The 21,126-nt window shown below is 44.0% G+C and overlaps 2 protein-coding genes across 2 annotated transcripts in view; one reads left to right on the top strand and one right to left on the bottom strand.

The window, feature by feature from the left end:
• Positions 1–21,126, bottom strand: part of LOC120839221 (estradiol 17-beta-dehydrogenase 8-like) — a 604,311-nt gene that overhangs the window by 524,545 nt on the left and 58,640 nt on the right. The gene's annotated exons all lie outside the window — the stretch shown is intronic.
• On the top strand, positions 13,840–19,935 carry LOC115314784 (3-oxoacyl-[acyl-carrier-protein] reductase FabG-like). Its single transcript, XM_029973883.3, has 3 exons — positions 13,840–14,215; positions 18,567–18,778; positions 19,531–19,935. Exons 1-3 carry the CDS (start codon positions 13,888–13,890, stop codon positions 19,933–19,935), a joined length of 945 nt encoding a protein of 314 aa, XP_029829743.3. The 5' UTR covers positions 13,840–13,887.

Below are 21,126 nucleotides of genomic sequence, written 5' to 3' on the forward strand. Positions count from 1 at the left end.
GTCAGAATCGTTTGGTTAGGATTCGGTTGGCGGTCGTGAAAGTACTCGCGGAGCCTCATGTTTCGGGCAAACTTGTCCAAATCTTGGTACAATTGAAACTCGTTGTAGTGGCCAGTTGTGGGGCAGAAGGTTAATCCTTTAAAAAGGATCTTGGTCTCTTCCCGCGTTAACACTGCGTCCGATAAATTTACTATGTTGCCTTTGTCCACTGTTTTTTCGCAGTGTCTCCCGGAACGCGCTGCAACTTGCGGCCGGCAGCCAATCGTGTCTAGAGCGGCGGAGTTATTTGAAGCCAGCGACGGTTCTGCGACTGCGACCCGTGTAGGCCCTTGCGGTGGAGAGTGGGCATGGATAGTTGCTTTGGCTGCCATCGAATCAGTACTCATCATGAACGTTGGTTGGGGACATGCGTCGGATAGTTTGTCACGCTCGAGTTTTCTCTTTTTCGTTATCCACAGCTCGTTGCGTCTTTTCTGCTCATATAGCTCTATCTCGGCGTTTTCCTCGCAGCTTAGTGACCCGTCGTTTCTGATCTTGATTTCGGTATGTGACAGCTCGGCCGCCTTCCTTCTGTGGTGTTGTTCTGTGATTCCGACTAGTTTTAGTGAGGCCTCAAGCGTGACTTCATTCCACTGTTTATGCTCAATGTGGTTAAAGGAACCTGATGATGGTTTTAGGCATAGACGGAGACCTTTGGGAGAGGTTTTGTTTTTTAAGTAAAGAGCAAGTGTCTCTGCATGCATGGTGTGCTTGACGCGCTTGTTAACGGCTTTACGTACAGTAAGGAATGCTCGGGATTTAGAATGGTCGGGCGTCACAGTACCTTTTTCTGTGTAGAGTCACTTCTGCTGTGTGGGACGGCTGCGGACAGCATCGGAAAAGGTACAGAAGTTGCCCCGTAGCAGGTAAGGGCTTCTCGCCTCCGCTGGAGGGTTTCTCTTCCGTCGGGAGCCTGCTGTGGGCGGCTGCGAATCCTGGGACGTAGTGTTGGGCGGCTGAGTGCCACCACGCTCTGTGCTGGGCGAAGCAGGGCCTCATGAACCAGCTGACTCTGGGGTTCTGGTGGCTCGTGGGGTGTCGCTCCATGCGGTTGGTCCTTGTTCCTTGTTTTGCATGATGACGTTCTGGAGATGGAGTGCCAGGAGGGCTACACCCTCGAAGCTTGGGTGTAGTCCATCGGCAGCGAGCACGCGCCTCAGCCTCGTCTTGCCCCGGAGTGTAAACCGCCGCCTGCGCTTCTCCAACCACCGATTCGTAAGGTGGTTCAACGGCCAAGTCAGCACCTTCATCATCGAGGCAAGCAAGCTCTGTCGCCGATCCTCGGGCACCTTCTTCATTCGCCACGCATTCTCGGAGATGCCAGCGCCGCGCGTGATAGCTGCCGATGGACTACACCCAAGCTTCGAGGGTGTAGCCCTCCTGGCACTCCATCTCCAGAACGTCATCATGCAAAACAAGGAACAAGGACCAACCGGATGGAGCGACACCCCACGAGCCACCAGAACCCCAGAGTCAGCTGGTTCAGGAGGCCCTGCTTCGCCCAGCACAGAGCGTGGTGGCACTCAGCCGCCCAACACTACGTCCCAGGATTCGCAGCCGCCCACAGCAGGCTCCCGACGGAAGAGAAACCCTCCAGCGGAGGCGAGAAGCCCTTACCTGCTACGGGGCAACTTCTGTACCTTTTCCGATGCTGTCCGTAGCCGTCCCACACAGCAGAAGTGACTCTACACAGAAAAAGGTACTGTGACGCCCGACCATTCTAAATCCCGAGCATTCCTTACTGTACGTAAAGCCGTTAACAAGCGCGTCAAGCACACCATGCATGCAGAGACACTTGCTCTTTACTTAAAAAACAAAACCTCTCCCAAAGGTCTCCGTCTATGCCTGAAACCATCATCAGGTTCCTTTAACCACATTGAGCATAAACAGTGGAATGAAGTCACGCTTGAGGCCTCACTAAAACTAGTCGGAATCACAGAACAACACCACAGAAGGAAGGCGGCCGAGCTGTCACATACCGAAATCAAGATCAGAAACGACGGGTCACTAAGCTGCGAGGAAAACGCCGAGATAGAGCTATATGAGCAGAAAAGACGCAACGAGCTGTGGATAACGAAAAAGAGAAAACTCGAGAGTGACAAACTATCTGACGCATGTCCCCAACCGACGTTCATGGTGAGTACTGATTCGATGGCAGCCAAAGCAACTATCCATGCCCACTCTCCACCGCAAGGGCCTACACGGGTCGCAGTCGCAGAACCGTCGCTGGCTTCAAATAACTCCGCCGCTCTAGACACGATTGGCTGCCGGCCGCAAGTTGCAGCGCGTTCCGGGAGACGCTGCGAAAAAACAGTGGACAAAGGCAACATAGTAAATTTATCGGACGCAGTGTTAACGCGGGAAGAGACCAACATCCTTTCTAAAGGATTAACCTTCTGCCCCACAACTGGCCACTACAACGAGTTTCAATTGTACCAAGATTTGGACAAGTTTGCCCGAAACATGAGGCTCCGCGAGTACTTTCACGACCGCCAACCGAATCCTAACCAAACGATTCTGACCAACCCAGAAAAGCAATGGACGCCTAATCCGCGAAGAGATAAGTACCTCGACATGTACATTGATATCACGCAACGCGAAATCATTTCCGCTGTGAAGAGGCAAAGACCGACAAAATATAACCTTTCTCGGCCAGAGAATGAGTGCCTGAAAAGACTCAGTGCCAGGACAGATTTAATTATTAAACCTGCAGATAAGGGCGGCTCCATAGTTGTGATGAACATACAAGATTATCTTGATGAGGGCTTTCGGCAATTGAATGACGCATCATTTTACCGCGAACTACCGACAGACCCCACACAAAGGCTTGAAACTGCCATCATAAAGGAATTAGTAGTTCTAAAGAAAAGTGGCAAAATAACCAAGGAGATTTTTAACGCCATAAAACCATCCCACTCCAAACCCGGCCGCTTTTATCTTCTTCCTAAAATACACAAGATCAACAACCCCGGGCGACCCATAGTGTCAGGAATAGGCACAGTCACCGAACGTATCTCGAGTCTTGTCGATACACTGATCAAGGACATTCCTCCAACCTTCCCTTCGTTTGTTAAGGACACCAGCCACTTCCTGCAGAAAATTTCCCCACTAGACATTCCGGATAACGCTTTTCTCGTAACCCTTGATGTGGCTTCCCTATATACAAATATACCCCACAGAGACGGAATTGCGGCAGTGATCGAAGCGTATGAACACGCTCAGCACACACTAGACATCGAGGGGGACGTCTTTTCAATTCTGATGAAACTGGTTTTGGAGAACAATCACTTTGAATTTGAGAATAGGCACTTCCTGCAGACCAATGGAACCGCTATGGGAACTAAGATGGCGCCAAATTACGCTAACATATTTATGTCACAACTGGAAACCACCTTTCTCGCTGAACGCCCCACTCAACCGCTGTTTTACACAAGATACATCGACGACATATTCATGATCTGGGCCGGTGCTGAAGACGAACTCATGAAATTTATCGCCGCCTTCAATATAGCTCACTCATCCATAAAATGTACTCACTCCGTATCACAAAAGTGCCTAAACTTCCTGGATGTAACTGTGGAAATTGCCAATAACAAATTAAGTACGAAACTTTACAGAAAACCTACCGATAGACAACAATACCTCCATTTTAACAGCTGCCATCCTTGACACTGTAAGACTAGTCTGCCGTACTCTCAGGCGCACAGATTTAAGCGCATATGCTCAGACAACAACGACTTTGAACAAAACGCTCAGGAACTGAAACGTGTACTAACCCAGCAGAGGGATCCAGCAAATGTAATCGATGACGCTATAAACAAGGCAAGAAACCTCGACCGCTCAGACATCATTGGCAACCGAATAGAGCGTCCTCAAGAAAGCAGACAGTCTAACCTTATTTTAACGTATACAGGCAATCTTCCAAACATCAACAACATATTGAGCAAAAATTACAATCTTCTGTCACAGAGCGACCGCCTCAAAGAAATCTTTCCCGCCGCTCCTCGGGTCGTCTATCGACGCGGCAGGAATCTCCGGGACGTCTTAGTAAAATCAAAAACTACCACTCCCGCAAACCTAGGTTGCCGACCATGCCGAAAGCCCAGGTGTAAAGTATGCAAGCACATGTTAGAAACAAAGAACGCCACGAGCACAAATTCAGAGTTCACGTGGAACATAACAGTATGTCGGACAGCTACGATTGCGGCACGTCAAACGTGATTTATCTCCTGCACTGCAATGTCTGTAATAAACAGTATGTCGGACAGACTAATTTGGCTTTCAGACTACGCTTTAACAACTACAAATGTCACGCACAAACACTCCCCGACCTTCCGCTCTCAAAGCACCTGTCTCTTTCTAATCACTCAATCAAGCACATTTCTGTTGTAATTTTGGAATCAGGCTTCAGCACAAAAATTGAAAGAGAGCAAAAAGAATCATATTTTATTTATAAGTTTAATACCTTCAACCAGGGCATTAATGAAAGTCCGGGAAGGCTGTTTAGTTTGCAGCTGCCTCGTTGAAAAGCTGATCCTCTCCGCCCTTGAGCTTCTCTAGATGCACACGCTGAAGACACTAGGAGATCTTTAAACTTAACAATCGATAGTTGAACCACATCCTAATGCGTTTAAGTCCGAAGAGAACCTCCAAAACGGATAAATGTGGCTCAAGCGGTTAATCTCAGGCAGGCATAGATTGTCACATCCCTACCACCCCTTATCCAAGGAAAAATCCCCCAAAGTGTTTAACTTCGACCTCTAGCACAAAGGAATGCCACGGGATTTGGGGGCGTCGGTGGTCACATGTATTCTATTTCTGGTTTGAAGACGAGCCACTCCTTCCCAAGCCAAGACTTTCAAACACTTTTTATTTTTATTTTTTTATTTTTTTGTGCGAGAGGAAATAATCTCTCCACCAACAACTTTCTTTTTTTTTTTTTTTTGCGCGCGAGCGTAAATAATCTTTTCTTGCAAACCGATTTTTTTTTTTAATGATTGTCAAGTTTTGGTGCCCTCTCCTTTCTGTGTAAACTATCTGTTTTGTCAACGCTGTTTCTATTTCCTACTGCACTTTACTCCCTCTAATTTCTTCTTAGGGGTATATAAACATTCGCGGGCTGTACCCTCGCTACCTGATGAAGAGCGGTCCCCGCTCGAAACGTCGTAATAAACTTCGAATTAGTAACTCCGACAGTACGCATCTTTCACTATATATAAATATTTTTTTTTTCTTTTTTAAGTCTTTGCTGCATTTTTTCAATTTGTTTTACTTCGTTCATAGTATGATTGAGGAAGAGATTACAACCGCTCCACATAACTCTCGTTTCGACTCCTGAGTGGCGCAGGAAGGAAATCAGGCATCCAGATTTATCGAATGAACGCATGTTTTATATATTTCTTGTTTAAATAAGACGATACTTAGCGAAACAAATTGTTTGTTCATTATGAGGGGTCAAAAGTACATGCACTAATCTAAATACTTCTAAAAAAAGGACAGTGTTACAGAACAGTGATTTGAGATAAGATCGCGCAGACGTTGGTAGGTGCAAAAATTTTATTTACTACAGTTTAAGTGCTAGCCCGGACAATATGAGCTAACACCAGCCTTTCTTGGTTCTTTGTCATTCCTGCCAGTTTTGAAAGAAGCTTTGATTCACAATTGATTTTGAGCGCGAAGCTCACGTGTCTTTATTTGATCTCTGACAATCTAAGACAATGTAAAGCTTGAGAGAACTGCAGGCGCAGCAAACGCCCAGGTCGAGTGTCAGATCATTGTGTGCGGGGGTGTACATCCGGAAAATAAGCGAATAAATGACTATTTACACACCCGAAAATACCAGAGTATAACAACAATCTATGGGCTCGGCCTCCACAGCTGCACGCAGCACTGCTTCGGTTAATTTCGATAATAAATTGAAATGCTTTCATGCCACTGCCTTCGAAGATTTTTTGTCAGACATGTCCGCTTTGTTGTCTGGCACATTCTTGTCAAAGATCTGTTGCTTCAACAGCATGCTGCTTATGCAAACATCCGGGTCTGTGTCTTGGAAACAGCACTGTTGCGGGCAGCACGTCAAAGCTTGTTCCCCTTCTCCAGGGATTATTTTCATCATTCCTAGGTTATCTCGTTTGGCAATTCTAGATGTCTATACGGTTTTAGCTCCAAAGCACTAGTTAGGGCTAAAGTAATCTTTTTCAGTCCCGATGTGCCAAAGAAATGCGAAGGCTGGTTTTTCTCGGGTACGCCACACAAGGGGCCTTTTCTTGGAGTTTCCACGGCGCATGCGCAGCAGCAGCAGAGACGAGTCCGCCATTTTTGGTGGCATGGTGCGTCCGGCTCGGAACTGCGGGAGGCAGCGGTGGTCGCGCGTTTCCAAGTTCTCTGACATGCCCCCACGCTGTTCCGTTGTTGGCTGCAGCAACGAGAGGAAGGGTTGTCGCAGTTTATGCTTCATTTGGTTTCCTCTATTAGCCTGCGCCAGACGAAGCGGCAGCTGTGGATTCGGGCGATCGGGTTAAACAATGTGAACCGCCCCTAAACGCTGCAGTTACCACTTCAAGGACGGTTCAAGATTTGTTCCATTATTCTTTTATTGGTGGGGAAATACAAGTCGGCAGATTAATTAGGTGTGATGTCGTCTCGCTTATTTGTCACGTAGAGTGAGCGCCTCGGAGTTCGCGTTTCTGTGATGGTTTGACTAGCGCACGTTTTTGCTTGCTATAGTGACGGTTTCACGTTGCTACGACAGCTGCAGTGCTTGTCTGCGTTTTGGTTGTTCTAATTATTGAAATCGCCCACTGTTTCCAGATATTTATAAAAAAATGAGGTAAAGAAGCTATGCTGCACAGTTTGTTGCCATGTGCACACCTGGAAAGAGAAATGGGACCACGACCGCATCTGCTGGTCTTGTTAAATAATAAAGAGGAAACACTCGGCTTCATGAGTTTGGTTCATATTTGTATCGAGTAAAGGAATTAGTTTGCAACATTGCCTTGAGGCTCGAGACTCAAAAGAGACCGGCGGAGCCAATTTCGTGATTTTAATTCAGGACCTATAGTCACACGCAGCTGTAGCCTGAAGTGGGGTGGTTCCCATTTGAACCCGTTCGCATTTCTACCTTCTCGTTTTCACCTTCTCATTTCAACCCAGCGCAAAACAACTTTCGCTTTTCTCCCTTTCTCACCTAAACCATTCTCAAAACAAACTTTCGTGCTTTGACTATTCTTAAAACGACTTTTCCCATTTTAACCCTTCTCCTTTCAAATTTTCTCAAAACATACTTTCTCGTTTTGACCATTCTCGAAAATACTTTTCTTCACATTTTAAACTTTCTCTCTTTCTCCCCCCTTTCAAAGTTACTAAAAACATACTTTCTGGTTTTGACCATTCTCAAAAGGAATTTTCTCATTTTAACCGTGTACATGATCAGTCTAGGGAAAAGCAATAATTGCAGCATACACTCACGGGAAACCGAAATTAAGGCGAAATTAAGGGACCTATGACATTAAAAAGTCCAGGCACCTGAACCCTTATTACGCCTTGAAATACTCCTTGGACAATGACATCTAGAATGCATGCCAAACCACGGCATGACGGACGGCACATAGGCAAATATACAATGATCGTAGATCTGTACGACCACTCCGGCACAGGTTGTAAATAATTGAATATACTCACAGGGCATGACAGATGAGCATAATTTGCATCCAATGATTCACGACTGAAATGAAGAAAAAGATATGTGCCTGGTAAGAAGGCTCTCAAGCCACACAACATCGCACCGACACAATAAAAAAAAAAAAAAAAAAAAGCTGCACGGCCAGTTTGCCAATGGCAGGATGTCCTTTTCTGACTCTATAAGAAGGGCGAAGGCATTCTCTGGCCTTTGAATGGACCTTGTTTTGTTGCTGTGGTCATCTTAAATAGTTTAAGCAATTACCATAAAGTTTACGAAATAGGCCTCTTAGAGAGAAAAGCTCCATCTGTCGTAGGCAACGGCAACGAGCGCCAGCCGCCATGCTGCAGGATAAACTCTATGGCTGCAGGGTAGTGGGGCGTCGTCGCATACGTTGCATAGGCCGTAGACGCTAGTTCGACTGCGTCAGTTCCACGGCCCACGATGCCAACATACCGCTGCGTACCCCTCTGTAAGCAGAGTAGGTACCTATTCGTAAATGTACTCGTCATCGGTTAACGGGCGTCGGTCGGGTTCGTTTGCCGTTTGCCTGCTAAACTGCAAGAACGGAACTCGAGCCGTTGCCACCCAACGCTCCTTGGATCTTTGAGTCCGGTGTTTTTAATTCCACTTTGTTCCGTTTGGGGGTAGAGTTTTTAAGTTTTAGCTTTTTTGAAGAAGTCAAAGCGTCAAATACGGGTGTAACGTTGCTCGCGGTACCGCTTGTGGACATGACATTACAGCATACGTAGCTTCACGTATGCGCGAGCTCGCGGTGTTTCCAACTTGCGGGTGTAAATTATGTGTTAAGTACGCACGAAGCCATACGACCGCAAGTTTTAATGTCCCTACGTATAGGAAGTATTCACTGGAGGCCATATTTGTAGGTGCTTTTTAGAACGCTTGCTCAGAACGAACTCACATCAATAGGCTGCTAAGACCGGCACTCTTGATGGTGCGGAATGCACGTTGCAAACGAACTGTGGAAGCTCGCCGTCAGCACGCGCTCAGCATTCGCGCACACAAATATGGCCGCCAGTGAATACTCCCTATGGTTTCGTTTGACAGCGTTTGAGTGCGTTTGACTGCGTTACGGCTGCGAAAAACCAGGACATCCCTGCTCTTTATGTCGCTTGCCAAGCTGCTCCTTGAATTGGTTCCACGGTTCATACGAAGCAGAGATGTGCCGGTGACTCGGCTTTCGTTTTTCGACGTACCGCAGTCACTCTTAAACGCAGCGGTATGTAGGGGCTTCGCCTGTGTGCAGGGCGTGCGTTATGCAAAGCAACATGCACCCCCTGAGGTGAGGTGATATCAGTGCCGTGGCTGGTTCATAAAAAAAACTATTTAAATGCACATGGTGCTGTATAAAAAGGGGAAGAAAGAAGCATTATATAAAATGCTCCATAAGCATAATCTAGCATTCAAGATAATTTTTTATAAACCAACAAATAAGCTCCTGATTTAAGATGCAGTCTTAATTTGACTACAACATATTTTCGCTGGAATTAAATTTAGGGTTTTTATCGGCGTCGATTATCCTTTTGAAGCAAAATCGCAGGAACCTCTAAATTTGTTGTGTGTTCTCCCGAACAAGCTCGAGAAGTCACCGCGATTTTGACCAATCCGGGCGCCTCCTTCAGCATTAAGGCCCGTTCACCCTGTTGCGACCGAGTACGACCAGGTACGACTGAGTGAGACGAGATCTCTTAAAACTTCTTGAATGTTTTTAGAATGAGGGAACAGACTGGCACTGCGGCGCCATCTACGCGGTGACCCTGGAACTGCATTTCACAAGAGCGAAGGTTTTGCGGGATTTCCCAGGTCAAATGTGCGTAATACCCATAGAAAGGCTCGTTTATAGCATTGACAAAAGTTTTTCGAGCCAAGAAAGAAAGGATAATGCGCGAGAAATAAAAAAAATATGCCGGACCGCCAAGTTTACACTGCTTCCAAATAGATGGCGCCAATGTGTTCTCCGGTTTAAGAGGTCGCAAGACTGTGAACGGGCCTTCAACCTTACGACGTCCCCAATGAATGAAGTTTAAGGAGCCCGTAATTTTCTTTATCTGCAGGTTAGGCGCGGCGACAGGGCCCTAAACAATAGACGCTTCCGATATAAGGGAAGCGTTCCGCGCATGCGTGGCGCCGCCTTAACTGTGCTTCATAGGAGGCAGGCGCCAGTTCATGGGACAGCTCGTGCTGCCTCCTGCTCTGCGCGCGGAGGCCCTCAGTGGGGTCGTCGCGCGTGCGGAAAGACTAAAGGTCCCACGATGCCTGGTGGCAGCGGTGGCGTAATGAAACCGGCTGTGAGCTTGGTCTACAAAGGATCTACAAAGGAGATGGATCAGCGCAAGTCCGAGAAAACATTTGTAATCGTTTGCAGATGAAGAGGGTCATATCTGGTCAGAGACAAAACGTCCCAGATGAAACTTGGTCTTCACCTTGTTTGTCGAGGTCAACGATTTCATGAAAATAGTAACAAAATGAATCGGCCCTTAATGGCATCACGTTACTAGAAATACACCCGAAAATGTAAGTGGCTACAGAAATACAAAATACATTTGAAAAATTGTATCGCGATAGATAAATATAAATACATAATGAATTTCTGAAATACTATCGCGATAACCGTGGCTGTCAGAGAGAACCACCGGGCAGTGAACCCCAACTCTGACAGGTGTTTGGAAATTTAGCTAAAAAACACCCATACCTTGAACAAAGGATATCAAGCTTAGTTATCCCTTTGCTTCTTCGGACTTCCAAGTACCTAAATTGCCAAAGAAATGTGAAATTCTTGGCTGAAAGAACTGTGCTACTTGGGTTGGTTCCGAAAACGAGGTAAATATTGCCAGAGGCGAGGCCAGCACTTCCTAGATAGCAAGGCCCTATGCTTCGTTCACCGCAAAGCTGAGACTAGGTGGAATCTACGTCATTATTGGACCAGTCATACGCCTCACTTGCGTCACGTGATCAGGTTTCTACCCATACTCACGGGCAGGGTGGCGGGTCAGGTAATGAAAAAGAGGGGGCTGATTGGTTCGGCGTGACCAATCAGCCGTCTTTCAGCTTAGGAATGAACGGAGTAAGAAACCGGACGTACTACGCCACGTACCATGGGTCGGCGCTGGGCACAGGCCGAACACGATTGCTGCGCCAGCGTTTGGACGGAAGCAGTGCCTCCTACATAAGTTAAACTGTACCTGTCAGCTCCGAACACTGGCAAGCGGAAGGGAGAGGGCAAATAGTACGTGCGGTTGCCGTGCGCTGGAGCCACCTAGGCGTACAAATCTGCCATGCAGTGAAGCCAACCATCTCTTCCGTAGAAGGTTCAATGATGTCGCCCCAGCAGCACCGACAGCAAAACAATCTAAATGTTTTTGACTGGCAGCTCGGGACCACCTCGCCATTTTCAACGGAATATTACTTCTTATATTCCTACCTTTTCACCCGCACACGACCCGGCGCCAACTATTTCTATGCGCGCGATTCAAAAAACAGATACATGATATATCTTCAATAATAATGTAAATACAACATGCTAGAAAAATAGAAGAAACGAACGCCCGCCAGGCGGCGCTACCTAGCCGTAAGGAAGGAGAGGAATTAGGTTTAGAATTGAGTAGTGAAAAATCAGCAGTTATGATTTTTAACAATGATGAAGTTGAAAGGCTGAAAATACAGAATATTACAGTTGAGAGAGCTAGTAAATACAAGTATCTAGGAGTATGGTTATGTGACGGTGCAGAATATCTCAGTGAACATGAAAAGTATATAATAGGTAAGGGCAACAGAAATGCAGCTGTAATGAAAAATAGAGCACGTTGGAATTACAACAGGTATGAGGTGATGAGAAAGATTTGGAAAGGGGTCATGGTCCCTGGCTTGACTTTTGGAAACGCAGTACTATGCATGAAATCCGAAGTGCATGCAACACTAGAAATGAAACAGCGCGGAGTAGGTAGACTGGCTTTGGGGGCACATTGCAAAACGCCAAACCAGGGAGTACAAGGAGACATGGGATGGGCGTCTTTTGAGAGCAGGGAAGCGGTGAGCAAGATAGAATTTGAGGATCGGTTGAGGCAAATGGATGGGGACCAATGGGCACGAAAGGTTTTAGCTATTTTTACATTTTTACATAGACACAAAATGGGGACAGCCCACTAGGAAATTAAGAGGAAAGTGTTTAGGCTATAGTGGAAATACAGAAGAGCAGGTCTCAGTTAAGAAGAAAGTTAAGGCCACAGAAAGAGATCGGTGGCTAGACGGAATGCAGACAAAGACGGCTCTGGAAGGCTATAGAATAAACAAAACAGTTATTGCCAAAGAAAGCATTTATGACAATTCTATGGGAAGCTCATTGTTGTTTGAGGCGAGGACGGGTGTTCTGCGAACCAGAACATACAGAGCGAGGTAGCAGGAAATGGATACAGTGTGCACTGCTTGGGGAGAGGAGAACAAGACGGCTGAGCACTTGATAATCTACTGTAAAGGGCTTCACCCTATGCCTACCGAAGAAAACATGGATTTAGTAAAGTCATTGAGTTTTAGAGACAGCGAAGGGAGAGTGGATTTCAAGACTAGAGATTACCAAGCAAAGATTAAGTGAATGGTGGCAGAAAGTGAGGGAAAACTAGGTATTTTCTTATTAACTGATGGCAAGGGGGTTTTATAGCCCGACTTTCTTTGCAGTGCGGAGTGAATATAGATTTCACATTTTAATATTCTAAGCTTAAATGGTAAAAAAAATGGCTAGGTGGCATAAGCTACCGCCCGATCCAAAGGGCTCAGCCGCATTCATCCATCCATCCATCCTGCGTGTTGTGAGGTGAAGCATCGGGCCTGGACACCTCTTGGAGAGAAGCTGACAGGCATAGTGTAACTTATATAGGAGGCACTGGACTGTGGTACATGCAGTGACAACATAATTTTCAGCCGGAAGCTGACGCAGTACTTGTGTCCGCCCTGCCATCTCCAGCCAAAAACCAAAGCCTCATTTGACGTTCGTGTTTGGCATTCTGACCAGCGTAAGGTCGGCTGCCTTTGATGTGCGGCGACACTGGTTAACACTGTAAAATAGAAATGTATCCAGTGCAGTACTAGCCCTAGCTTGGGCTGGTTTGCTGGTGAATGCGTTTATCTCTCCCGGTGGTTAAAACAGCTGCCAAATGGATTTTGAGGTGACGTGACCGGCTCCATGGTGTAAAGAAACTAAAGATACCAAGCGGCAGAAGGCTGCAGTAAGCACGTCCTTGCTTCGATTATTCCAGTTCAATTTCGCGTGCAGAAGTGTGTGAATATGTGCGAAACGTAAGTGAAATGAATCGCGTTCATGCAAGAGCGGTATGTAAATATATTTCTGGGGAAGGTCGTGTTGAACGAGATTTAAAAAAAACGGGAAGCAAGGCTTACGTCTGCTGTACGTAATCGGTTAGAGCGCTAGGTTCTTTCTTCTCACGGAGCAGGTCACGCAGCCTCAGAATCTCTCTTGCTGCTATTTTAACTACCGGAATCAATAGCCGCATTCACCAGCAAACCGGCCTTGGGGTTTCTAACGTGCATCACGGAGTAGGGATATACCACCGCGGTTCGGTACGATTCTCGCCCAGATCGAAACGGGCAGGGGTGGGGTTTGAATTCGGGATCCTTGGGTTCTGCAGCGCGAAAAGGCAGCCTCCTATGAGGAAGTCTCCCCTGAGACTTCCTAGCGGGGGCCAGTCTCATGTAAGACTGCCTCACATGAGTATTGCAGTTTGCTCCACGTGCCCCGAACTGCTATGCGCTAACACTCTCAGCCGCAGATCCCCCTCCGCACAAGCCATCATACGATTAGGAGCGCTCTAGACGTTCGGTTGCTGTTAATTCATTTTAGAGGTTATGGTATGAAGAAACGACGCAGAAAAGTCGGAGACTCAACCGATGTAAACCTATCTTATTATTTTTTTCATTTCGCCATTTTTTTTAATATAGGAGTGGTCTCGACGTGTTCTTATAGGGCGTCGATTGACGAATGGTGCTATTGTATCATCTTTTGCGTCATATGGAAGGTGGATGTTTCTATGTTTCCGCCTTGTTTCAGGTTTATATATAAGCGCAGCGTAAAACATTCTGGTTTAGAATGTGTGTTTCCTTCCTTGCGTTCTAAACAAACCTATCGACTTCTTTTCACGATGTTAATTCTTAAGCGTTCTGCCTACTACTTGGCATTTTGTGTAGCTCTGACAAGATACCTTTCATCCTGCTCAAATGTGGACTTGGATAAATGCTATGGAGAAGAGAATGAAGCGACATATTCCGCATGGGATGAAACATCACCTACGAATATGCCCGACATAGGAAATTCCTCCTATGGGCTGAAAGGTAGACTGGCGATTGTCACAGGTGGTGCAAGTGGAATCGGCAGGAGTGTTTGCTTAGTTCTGGCTCGCGAGGGCGCCATAGTCGTGGTGGCTGACATAAACTCAACAGGCTCGCAAATAACCCTCGACATGTTGAAAGGTGGGTTCCATCACTTACAATTTAAGTAGCATCTGCGTCTCTTCGGCGTTCTATACCTTATTCTAAAGAAGAAATGGGTGTAGCACCTTTAGGTTTGTGTTCACCAGGATCAGATTATTCACTTTTTAATTATTGGTGACAACAAAAACGCATATACTATAGGAAGAGATGAACAATGTATGTAGTATGCCCCTCAGTCGTGTAATTAATAGCACGAATAACAACTAATTTATCTTAACCATACTGAAATATTGTACCTCCTTACATTTATTTGTGAGTGAACTAAAAAACTTAGTTTGTGTCATGTATCATAAAGAAGCTTGCCTCAAGGCTGATTTTATGCTGATTATTAGAGATGCGTAAACTGATTGAGACTTTGTGTAATAATAAAAAAAACAAAAAACTTTATAGGTCGAAGAAGACTACCTACCACAAAATATTTATATTTTCTATTTCCTGGAACGACGTAGTTCGCCGTCTTCAGCTACTGCTTGTTTTATACTGACATTGACCAATACGTTTAGACAGTTATTTTTTTGGCGAGTTATGCAATTTCGTGAGAATATGACTTTGAACTTGAACAATTCTAGCATACGCTAACAACCCCGCGGAAAACTGATGAAATCTTTATCCAGTTGAGAAAGTAAGTATTTATCTAAGTTAATCATGCCAGCGTTATGAACTGAAGATAACGTTTTATGGTAAGCCTTCCTGTATCAAAACAACGTGACTCCGTCAGAACATACGTACAAAATTAGGTGAATTTAGAAGTAAATTACTCTGGACAATATTTGCGACTAAAATAAACAGGGGTAACTGTTGCTGATTGCTCGATTCCCAGTGAATGTTGACAATTATGTAGCAGCGTAAAAATCTGGGCGACCTGGTGATGAATTGAAACGAGAATACAGCGCAAAAGGGCAACGGTCCAGAATAAGACAGTCACACCAGGCGACGCAGTAACAAATGGCTGATTCTTTTATTAGGAAACCATGTACTGAGTATGTATAGGTTATGTCTTGTGTTTTCATTTTTTCGCAAAAAGAAAAATCTTTGATAGTCACCATCTGTTTTGCCTCTGTTGTCCTCTGACCCGTCGCCAATTTGTGCTGTTTTCTTGTTTCATTGACACATCCGGTTGATTTTGTCAATAAAACCTGTATACTTAACATATTGCATGTTTCTTTCAATAAAAATCACAGGGCCGCATAAACTTCTTCAGTACACTTGTGTAAAATGACGCAGGCTTCACACCGATTTGACGTGTAGTAAATTGTAAAAAGAAAGAAATATGGGAAATGTTTCATCCGCGCCGAGATTTTAACTTACAATGAACGAGCTTTGTTTTACCGAGCAGTTGACTGAGCTCCATAATTGTTTAAGTGTATACGATATGCTTGCCGCATTATAGGACATTAATGTTAATATGATATAGGTGGTCTTTGTTTTCCTATGCTTTATATATAATGCACTGGCAATAAGCAATATGTAATGAAACAGTCCCATATAGTTACCGTAAAATCTCGAGAGTTACCCCAACTGGAAAGATAACCCGCAACCTATTTTTGGCTTGATTTGCTAGATATTTTCTTTTAAACACCAAAAAATAGCTACTTCCTAGTAATCGTGGTGTTGGGATGAATGATGACATCGGCGTAAATGCGTCTAGTTAGCTATGGCGGGATATGATTGATCATTGCTGACTGGGAAGTACAGTCATCTTTCGTTAATCGCCCGTCGCTGCGACAAGAAGTTTGGCAGAGACACATGATATGAAAATAAAAATTTTTCTGCATTTTTTGATCAGACCGAAAGTTAACCCACAACTTACTTTTACTCGATTTTCTCTAGATTTTAGGGGCTATCTTTCGGGATATTACGGTATAGGAGTCTGAACTCCAGCAATGGTGCAACTCGGATTGTTAGTTGCGAAGATGATCGTGTTCACAATGGGATAGCTTAATAGCTGTTCTGCTCTTAGTTCCCTACACCTTATTTCTGATAATTAATTCTGTAGTTATAAGTACACGACCATTATCTCTTCATAACAATAAAAAGACACACGCAGATAGGGGAGCATGAGTAACATGCACACATTCAGAAATTTTGTCAAGGGTCAATGCGCACTAATGTACGCAGTAGAAGCACGGAAACTGCAAAACCTACCTTTTTAAATCCTAATTAAAAATAAGCGCGATATTTGCTTAACTGACCCTCCAATCCTGAATATTATTGGATTATATTTACTAACTATATTTACATAAAATCATTTTGCGCTTCCAGTAATCTAGTAGAGCAGGAGTGTCGTGTGATTGCAAATATTTAATGTTAGAGGAGGCTTGGGTGCATTTATCTCCAGAAATAATTGCTTGCAAGTTGGTATTGACCATAATACACATTAGAGAAACCCCCACCAGTTTGAGCATGTTACGTATAAAATTAATAATTAAGGTTTAATTTTTATCACCGGTAATCTTTATTGTTTTAAGCCGGCATCTCAGTCATTCGGGTTCAGTGCAGTTAGCCTCGGTCTGATTGCCTCAAGCATATCGCTTTACCCTTAATAACTTCACCTTGCTGCCGACACTTGGGTTAGCATTTGTATTTTAAAATATTTAGTGAATATAATTATATTTTATCTTTGTTGAATCATCGATTTTTTTACAAGGAACCGATGTAACCCAAAGGGAAGTGAAACGTTGGACAGTGATTCTGAGTTTCATTGAGAAAATAATAAGCTTTGTTCTGCCGGACACTAACAATTTTGCTTTCAAACTAATAATCACCCACATTCACCATATATCTTTATGTTTGTTTTTGCCCATAGTTATTCACGCTTTGTACGCGCATTTGTTTCAAAGTAATTTCAGGCAACGATGGCGACCAGATCACCACTTTTGTAAATCGGAAGAAAACCTCGACAACATTCCTTCAATACATGTGACTTCTTTTTCAATCGTTAAAACTGGACCTCCAAATCGTATTCATGGTCCTTTAACAAAGAAAAAATATTGCACAAAAAGAGTTTTGAAGGAGACAGTAAAAGGTACCCCCGAAGGACAATCGTATCACTCAATCGTCTATCGCCCAAGGTAGGGCAACCCGAAACGTTTTGGTTTTGTAATTTTTCTAAAGAAATGGTTTTGTTTCTTATGTTACCTTAACAGACGTCAGTGGGGAGCGTTTGTACGGATTTGCAAGGGTGGCGCCGGGTCCGGTTTTTGTGTTAATGTATAAATTGGATAATAGGTTTCACTACTTTGCACGATTGCGATCGCTGGTTCGAATTGAGGCCAAGACTAGATGTAATCCTAGCTGAAGGTCACGAAAACGTGAGCACATTGCCGGGAGACGTGTGAGATGATGTATATATCATTGTGGGCAATCAAGTTTAGTAGCTGTGTTGGAAGATGTTCAGTGTTTTTCCCCCTTCTCGTTCATGTTGTCCGGTTTTTCAGAAATGTGTAACATAAACCAGCTCACCTCTCCCCTCACTCACTCCCCAATTTTTTAATCCAATTTCATGAACCGTTGTCGTCTTTTATCAAATTGTTTTACAGCAAAAGAAAACGCGACCCAAACATTTCTCATAAATGGGGCGAGTCGTGTTAAGGAGCATAATTTTAGTGAAGGTCGGTATCTTCATCTCAAGAAATGGGTGCAAAAATATTTGGTAATTAGAAAAAAAAACGAAATATTTTTTTAAGTACTGTACATTAATGCTCAGGATATTTAACGTTATCCAAACACCATATTTTTAAATCTTATGTTTGAAGGCCAAAATTGCGCCAAATGCTTTCTGCCTTCAATTTACGCGTTGTACCATTATTAATTATCTTTTACTTTTTTTTCCTACTTGGTTCAGTTGTACCAATCTCTGTATCACGTTCCCTTTATGTAATGCCCGAAAGGGCCTTTAGGGTTAAAATAAATAAATAAATAAATAAGTAAACAAAATAAAAATTACCTTGGCTACCTGAGTGCAATAAGCCTCGGAGTGATAGCCAAAGGCTCGTCGGTCTGGTTTCGAATTATATAGTTTGATACCAGTCCCTAGGCCAGCATTTCGCCCTAAAAAATGTAGTAAGCATTTTGTTTTATTCACTCATTTTTGTTTTCATTACTAACTGAATCAACCCATAGGAAAGAACGATAAGACTAGAAAGTTATTGAAAGTCTAAGTGAGAACATTACAAGCTTTAATTTGCCGGACAGGTCAATTATCCTTCAATGATCAATCAAGAATATTTGGTTTGTCTTCCAAAGCAGAATTGACTCATATTTATTATATATGTCTTAGTTGGCATTTTTTTCAAAGATATTCAATTCTCGCATGCGCATTTTTTCACAGTCATTTCAGGGCAAGAAAGCGAACACATGACCGCTTATGTTGATGTAAGAAATTCAACCCTGGTGAAAGAAATGTTTGAATGCGTCAAAGGTGCCTACCCTGATAAGAACATTAGCATTGTGGTGAACAGCGCCGGTATCATGCACAAGCCGACGCTCCTGGTCAACTTGTCTGAATGTTCATATGACAATACGGTGGACACAAACCTAAAGGTACTTCGCATGACCTAAGAACCGCATTGCGTGTTGGGAATGAATAACTGAATCACCTTTTAGGACGCTATCTGTATGAGTGTATTAGCACAAAATTCTTAATAATGATGTTACGAATAACATTTTTACACAAATAAGCATAAAATCCCGTGCTGTGTTTTGATGACAGTTTAAATCAGCCGTAACTGCCTTAGTGTCGCTTTTAAAATGTTGCAAAGAAAGACAACGATGACACTTATGGCCCATCAGATTATAGAACACGTTACACGTGTTTGTTGACTTTTCTCATTAGTTAGAACGTTGAATATTAACACCATATTGCTACCATGCGCCTGTTTGTGCTTCTGTAAACTATACCGCAGAAGGCTTCTTGGCCTCCTGAATTCTCAATAGGCTTCACAAACAGATGAACACTATTTGATGAGAATATATTCAGTCTTTCGAACCTTTTTGAAAAGTATAAAACAGTGGAAACTTTAGTGATATAGAAAAGTCACTAATAAATTTTGAGAATGGCTCAATTTAAGAAAAAAATGTGCCAAAACGTAAACCTATTTTTTGGCCAATATTTTAACATCTGCTTGCATCGTTTTCCTAATGCAATTAAAAGATTATAGCCTAAACAATGAACCAAAAAATAATGTTCCTAGCCAGCTGACCCGGCATACCTTCTCTTCTTACAATACAAGCGCTTCCTAACTGCCACATTAGTGGTATTTCCACAAGAATTAACTATGCATTTTCACTTCCAGGGAACGTTCCTTGTCACACAGGAAGCTGTGAGATACATGCTGGCCGACAACGACACACTAGGGGCTATAGTGAACATTGCCAGTATAGTTGGAAATGGTGGCTTCCCCACTGTGAGTGCGTACGCAGCATCCAAGGGTGGCGTGATCGCGTTCACAAAATCCGTGGCCCGTGAGCTCGGAACGTCGCACATCCGAGTCAACGTCGTCCTGCCCGGAGGCACCGAAACACCGATGGCTCAGAAGTACTCCAACGAAACCAAGCGAAAGAGGTTACAGCAAATAGTGCCCATGAAGCGGAACGCACAACCCCTCGAAATAGCGGAAGTGATCCTCTTCCTGTGCAGCAACAAGTCCTCTTACATGACTGGATCGCCGGTTGATGTAGCGGGCGGAACGTACATGTAAATGATACGCGTCACCCAAAGACATTTGAGTTCTTGGTCTCGCTTTCTCTCGCGGCTCCAAGCAATAAATAAGACATCTGGGGTCTTAAGACACACAGCTGTCAGCAGACGGCGATGTTCCGGTGCCTATCCGTGCTCCCCATTCATTTCTTTCAGTTATAAAAACATTTTTACTAACGTTTTTATTTCAACTGCGTCTATCAGTCTTTAACGCAATAATCTGTTTAGGTGCCTAAAGTGTCATGTGCCTGCGATGCTTCTAGTCACGTCCGGCGTTACGCGCGGGCTACGGGCACAGAAGCCCCGAGGGCCGAGCCCCGCTATTCACAACTATCGAGGGGTCTCCGCATCCACATCGGCTAATGCCAGTTCGATTTGTTGGGCTTTTATGTAAAATTTTGGTTGTCGCTCTGAAAATTAAAAATAGAAGAGACAGCCCGCCTATAGGGCACAGACAGATCCATTTTTTCCGGTTATGTACTACGTCGTTTGGGCTTCGAGAAGTACCTGCTGGGAGGCGTTGGCGCTTCGGCAGAAATATAGAGCTTCTTTGTCTGTTTCTGTGAAAACCGATAGAGGATATATGTCTTAGCACTTCTTAACTACGATGATTTTGATTGTTTATATATTTATGTTCGATGTTTAGCTAAAATTACCCGCAAGGCTTAAAAATATACCTTCAGTTTTTTTGTTTTTTTTTTGCTTTCAACTTATTTTCGTTGTACTTTATGGAAATCCTGGTTCCGCATTTGGCAGAGCCAGGAAATTAGATTAAGAATATGTAAATCTGACAAATTACATAATTACAGACAGTTTTGATTAGCATGCAATCGAGAAGATCGATTTCTATTTAGAGGCTGTGTCAACAGTGGGCTTAACATACCTCCATAACTAAAACAAACTGCATGCTTTTTAAAATTTAACACTGCACAAACAGGGACAGTTTTTCTGCAACCTTTGAAATATGTAAAAGATTGGCAACAAAAAGCAATATTATATTCCTAACGAGCGTGTTGGTACGATGTACTAGATAACAGAAAGTATAAAACAGAGAGAGGACGAAACACAGACGAGTACATTCTTTCAACTCTCAACAAAGTTTATTCCATGGGGTGCGAACGTATGTTCCCCTGCGCAGACTTAGGGAAAGGGGGAAAAGGGCAGAGGCAGAGGGGGAAGTAAGAGGAAGGAA

Source organism: Ixodes scapularis, unplaced genomic scaffold (genome assembly GCF_016920785.2).
Source record: "Ixodes scapularis isolate PalLabHiFi unplaced genomic scaffold, ASM1692078v2 PGA_scaffold5__190_contigs__length_132052651, whole genome shotgun sequence".
NCBI classification, from domain to species: Eukaryota; Metazoa; Arthropoda; class Arachnida; order Ixodida; family Ixodidae; genus Ixodes; species Ixodes scapularis.

What these genes read in the sequence shown, in the direction of transcription:
- LOC115314784 (XM_029973883.3), top strand. Translation starts at nt 13,888, where the DNA reads ATGTTAATTCTTAAGCGTTCTGCCTACTACTTGGCATTTTGTGTAGCT. An exon ending in AACCCTCGACATGTTGAAAG is followed by an intron (nt 14,216 to 18,566) that starts GTGGGTTCCATC and finishes ATTTTTTCACAG; the next exon opens with TCATTTCAGGGCAAGAAAGC. An exon ending in CGGTGGACACAAACCTAAAG is followed by an intron (nt 18,779 to 19,530) that starts GTACTTCGCATG and finishes TTTCACTTCCAG; the next exon opens with GGAACGTTCCTTGTCACACA.